Here is a 5,408-nt window from a genome sequence, read left to right on the forward strand (position 1 = left end):
AGGTTTGTGGAAACAGTGTCCTCTCGCTTACGGAGACAAGCAACTCAGTCTAGGACCGTCTGACTGAAGGGGAGGGGGGATGTGTGCCATAGAACTAGCCTGTTCACTACTTATATTGAACAGAGATAGGCTTCGTTTATGATCAAATGCAAGATATTCACCCTAGTAATAATCATTTTAAACATGAATTTGCCTTACATTAGTCTTTTTCATTTACAGAGCCMGTTAACTAGGTGCCAGTTCTGCTCAGCAACATGAAAACGTAACAATGCAGTTACTATGTTCCATACTTACTGGACAGCATTTCTGCCACCGTTAAGTACCCAAATTATATAACTAGAAGATAATGGCAAAGCTCTGCCTGCTAATGGGCGTCCTGAAGACCCAGCTTGCCTGTATTTATTTGCAAGGAAATTACAAGTTTTAGAAAGATTATTCCATTTAGATGAAAAATGATGGTTCTGTAGCAGGCTTAAGTGCCTTTATTTAATATGTGTTGATCTCTGTGAATGCTCTACAAAGCTGGGCAGAAGTGGGACAAGGCAGCATATTTTTATAAGAAGGGTAGGTGTGTCTTTCACAGTCTATGGAGGGGTGGGGCAAATATTAGAAGAAGACAAGTGTTCCCAGAAGGAAGAAGAGCCGTGGCCGTGAACCCTAACCCTAAGCCCAACCCTAGCTGTCTAATTAAATTAGTGCCATGCTGCCAAGCCAATGGGCCAGCGGGGGCGGAGGGGCAGCRAGGAAGCGGCCCCGCGCAAGCCCCTCCCCGGTGGCCCGAGGAGCCGGGCGTGGCGGTATAAAGTGTCCGGGCTGAGCCCCGCTGCAGCGGCTGCAGGGGCTCTGCTGATGCAGCTGGGTGAGCTGTTGCTGGCCGCAGCACGCCCTTCTATCCGCCTGGACCTCGACAAGGGGCCCAAGAAGTTCCCAGCCATGCTGGGCRAGGCGGAGGTGGGCGAGCCGCCCTTCGGCACCCCGAAGCCCGACGGCCGCAAGGCCACCCCTTGCGGCGTGGAGGAGCTGCCGCCCGCCGCCGCCCACTACTCCATGGACGACCTCAGCCCCGAGCGCTACTACCTGCAGTCGCCCGGGCCACTGGGCGCCGACTTGGGGGGCGGCTACTCCCTCTTCCCCTACACGGCAGCAGCGCAGCACAGCGCCATGTACCAGCCGCCCGCCGCGGCGCGCTACCCCTACGGCTCGGTGCTGCCGCCGGGGGTCTTCGCCGGCGCCGTCTGCCTGCCTGGCGCCCGGGTGCAGTTTGGCGGCGGCRACGGCTACCAGTATGGGCAGGCGGCGGGCGATGGCCCCCTCTACGGCCCCTACCCGGAGGYGGCGGCGGCCGGCTCCTGGGGCGGGCTGGGGGCGCTGGGGGTGCCGGCGGCAGGGCCTGGGCTGCGGACGCAGGTTTTACTCTGCAGCCAGCCCCTCTGGCTCAAGTTTCACCAGCACCAGACGGAGATRATCATCAGCAAGCAGGGCCGGTAAGCAGGGCGGCGGACCGCCGGGGGGAGGGAGGCCTGCGGCGTGCGAGCCCGCCCGGCTGTGGCCCCGGGGACGAGGTGTCTCCGGGACCCGATGGGCACGGAAAGTGGCTCTCGGTGTCCCTGCAGTGGGCGGAGGGGGAGGCGAGGCCTGGGAGGGTGGTCCACGGACGGGGCGCCCCAGGCGGGCGCTTGGTGCCGAGGCGCGGGGCTGGCTGCGGCTCTGCCCCCAGCCCTCCTCACATGCGAGGTGCTTTWTTTCTCCCCTCCGCAGGCTCATGTTCCCTTTCCTGAGTTTTAATGTCACCGGCCTCAACCCCACGGCTCACTACAACGTGTTYGTGGAGGTGGTGCTGGTGGACCCCAACCAGTGGCACTTCCAGGGGGGCAAGTGGGTGACCTGCGGCAAAGCCGACAACAAGAAGCAAGGTACGTGCGGGCCGCAGCGACTCCCGGAAAAGCGTTCCTGCYGCCTCAGCATCCTGCCGCGGGGGCAGCCGGGGCTTGAGCGCTGCTTGCAGCTCGTTTCCCTCGCCTTGCTGCGCTGGGGCACCCCRAAGCCTCTGCGCACGGCTTCTYGGTTTTCTCTTACTAATTTGGGCCTTTTTCCTCCAGGCAACAAGGTTTATGTTCWCTCTGAATCGCCCAACACCGGGGCTCACTGGATGGGGCAGGAGATCTCTTTCAGGAACCTGAAGCTGACGAACAACAAAAGTCCCAACAACAACAACGCACAGGTAAATAGAGCGCAGCCTCTGGACGGCTTTGCCGGCTTTGCTAACCCGGCTGCCACGTCCTTGGGTTTGTGACTCGTTTCCCCACTCCCCCACCCGCTGCCTTAAAAGGGATTGTGAGCATTTATTTTCTAACTGGCTTCAAAAGAAGAGACAGCATCAGAAATAGAAGTGTATTTCCTTGTCTTCAGCTAACCTTTCTTCAGAGTAAGGCAGAAACAAGGGTCTAGCCTATATCTTTTGATTTTGTGCATTTGCAGAGTTTAGCATATTAATAACCTAGTTAAGGTGAGATCTACAGCTTGTGAGTTCTTTTCTGCTAAGAGTTAGAACTGTTTCATTCCTGAGTCAAAAGATCTGTTCTAATAGCCTGACCCTTCTTGTAAGTATTAACGTTAAACGTGATTTGTCTGAACAACTCCTCTTGTGTGGTTTCTTCTAGATGATAGAACTACGGTCTCTACACAAATACCAACCTCGGCTGCATATTGTAGAAGTGACTGAAAATGGCGTGGAAGATTTGAATGATTCTTCAAAGACTCAAACATTTATTTTTCCTGAAACGCAATTCATAGCAGTTACAGGATATCAAAACATTGATGTAAGCATGAGTGTATAAAATGAGAATTAATAAACCTACGTGGCATGGGTTCAACATCTCATCTTACTATATTCTGCTTTTTTTTTTTTTAAGATTTGCCAGCTCAAAATTGATCATAATCCTTTTGCGAAATGCTTCAGAGACACTTGAGAGACAACTATGTCTCGTAAGTACACTTCTGTGGGGTGTCAGACACCAAATTGTGCATAAAGGTATCTAATTAATCTTCCTAGGATGACACTGATAAACAACTCTATATTCTCAAGGAACTGGATGCTTCTTATTTGTTTACATTAACAGAAGATAGAGTTAACTACCCTTGCACTTTGCTTCGTAATGTGATTTACCGAGACAAACAGCACTCACTGGGTAAAAAGACCCAACCCTCCTCTGCAGATCCTTTATTGCGGGTTTGGATGGAGGGGGCGACCTCAAAGAAGATTTTCTCCCTTCCTCCAAAGTGGCTGCACAAGAGACTGACAGGGAATGAGCGCATGTGCTAAGAAATGTGCAAAGCCTCCCCAAACAGAAAGCTAGATGTACCCAGCCTGGGTCTGACTACACTATCTTGCAGCTTTCAGGCAGAAAAGGCCGTAGAATAATCTCTACAGCAGCCTCGTTGCTGTTATTTCAGTGGTTCTTACATTAAAACTATGTGCAACTGTGAAACCAGAGGTGTACTGGAGAGGAATAAGTTGAGGTAAAAACACAGCCTAGGAAAAAAAAATAGCTTGCACGATTGCAGGAGATACTGCGCAATAAGAGGCAAACTGTTTCAGTCTTTGCAGTGAAGCTGCAAAATCTAGTTCTCCGTCAAAGACAATTTGGACTTCCTCGGATGTTAACTGGAATTCACTCGCTACTGTCTTGCTTCTCAGGCAACTGCATGATCTGTTTTCTCGCCAGTTACTCTGGCCAAGTGAGAGAGTCTGCTCCCCAAGAAAAATTTTCCCCTGCAATTAGCTAGACCCAAATTTCCTGTGAAAGGGACCAACAGGATTTTTAACCATTCGAATCCGTTTCCTCTGAATTAACAACTAACTCGGTTATTTTCACGTTTTTCCGAAGGGAGAGGTTCTTCAAGCTACACACATCGCATGTATTTATTTTTAATACATCGACTCTAGGCGGGTAAATAACTGTAGCAGGGACAGGCTCTTCCCCGAAAGGGGATCGGCTTCATATGGCTCCTCAGAAAAATTTTTTTTTCTCGTTAACAGACTCTCTCCAAAAACTGATGACCTCTTCTGCACACTCTCTTGGCGCTGACACTTTGGGACTCCCTTTTGATTTTTCAACGAAACTTCATTCCTCAGCGCTAATCCCAAACTTCTGTGTGGATATTAAAGACCGAGGTAGAAAAATGAAATGACCCGCCAGCCCCTTCCCGTCGGCGTTTCCTGATGGTGGCGTTGTATTGATGATATATTCCTCTGAAAGACCAAGCGCAACCAGAAGGGACTCACTACGAATACAATTAAATCCTAATCTGGGGAGGAGAAATCCTCTACAGACTTTTAACCTCCTGTGCTCTCCCTCCTTTTCATTTTAGAACCAAATAAAATGTAGCAAGAGAGAAAAAGGGGGAAATGGAGTACTGAGAGACTAGCCTACCTGAACTACTGAATTAACACAGTGAGTGCTGCAGAGGAAGAAGATAGAACTGGAGTCCTGCAGATGAATCAAGGTCTAACTTCACTCACATGGGTAACTAGTTGCCTGCAGAGGGATTCCATGTGTGAGGGGTGTTAATCAAGTGCAGAAGGCTTATGTGACCAGAGGAAGAGTCCTCTTATCACTCAGGTTTTGACCACCGGTTAAATTCCAGGCTCGTGAGCAAAATTGAGTCTTCTATATGTCTTTAGTTTCTATCTGCAGGAGGGAAATGATTCTTGCTGATAATATTTTTTTTTCAGCAGATAGATTCTCTCTTTCTTCCTGCCTTTCCCCCAGCTGGTTCCTCTCCAGGGCTCACTACCACAATTTCAGGCTGGCTTCCAGTGTGAGTATGCTACTGAGTAGTGCATGCTGAAATGACTAGCATCAGTCTCCCTCTTCCCCTCGTGTGGTGAGGGGGATCAGATCACACTAGAAATAGGTTAGCTGCTGTAATAGGTGGACTGAGCCATTTTTGATCACTGTCCCCAGAAAGATGATCTGAGAAGACCGACAGAACAAGGCTCTACCTGTGTTGTCTGTAATGGCACTAAAGCCAGGCTGACTACTTTTCATTGCTTTTTGGGGGAGGCAGTAACCAGACACATTTTCCTAATGCATACTGCCTTTTAGCTTATATTGCTAAAATGTATTCAAACTATGAATGCGCAAATTCATACAATGGTTTTTAAAGCTCAGCTGTTACTGGAAAACCTGTCTGTCTTCTTCCTCCTGTCAGCATTTAAAACCAGGCTTCCTTCAATGTCTCAGACCAAAATTTGGTCTAATTTGGTCTAACATTTTTAGAGTTTTTTCAAAGTCAGACACTATTTGTTAACAAGATCAGGCAAAGAACAAGGCAAGTTCCCTCCCCTTGGAGTGTTCTCAGTGCTAAAAAAAAAAAAAGGCCCCCAAAACGATGTCCAGTTCTCT

The 5,408-nt window shown here is 49.7% G+C and overlaps 1 protein-coding gene across 1 annotated transcript; it reads left to right on the forward strand.

Annotated features, from left to right (window-relative positions):
• The first annotated feature begins 849 nt into the window (after positions 1–849).
• LOC146587461 (eomesodermin homolog) lies at positions 850–2,969 on the forward strand. The gene is made up of 5 exons (XM_085319540.1): positions 850–1,484; positions 1,759–1,913; positions 2,100–2,221; positions 2,661–2,819; positions 2,913–2,969. Exons 1-5 carry the CDS (start codon positions 850–852, stop codon positions 2,967–2,969), a joined length of 1,128 nt encoding a protein of 375 aa, XP_085175666.1.
• Positions 2,970–5,408: the final 2,439 nt, after the last annotated feature.

The sequence above is a fragment of the Rhea americana genome, unplaced genomic scaffold, assembly GCF_003343005.1.
Source record: "Rhea americana isolate MKP2758 unplaced genomic scaffold, rheAme1 scaffold_596, whole genome shotgun sequence".
Classification (NCBI taxonomy): domain Eukaryota; kingdom Metazoa; phylum Chordata; class Aves; order Rheiformes; family Rheidae; genus Rhea; species Rhea americana.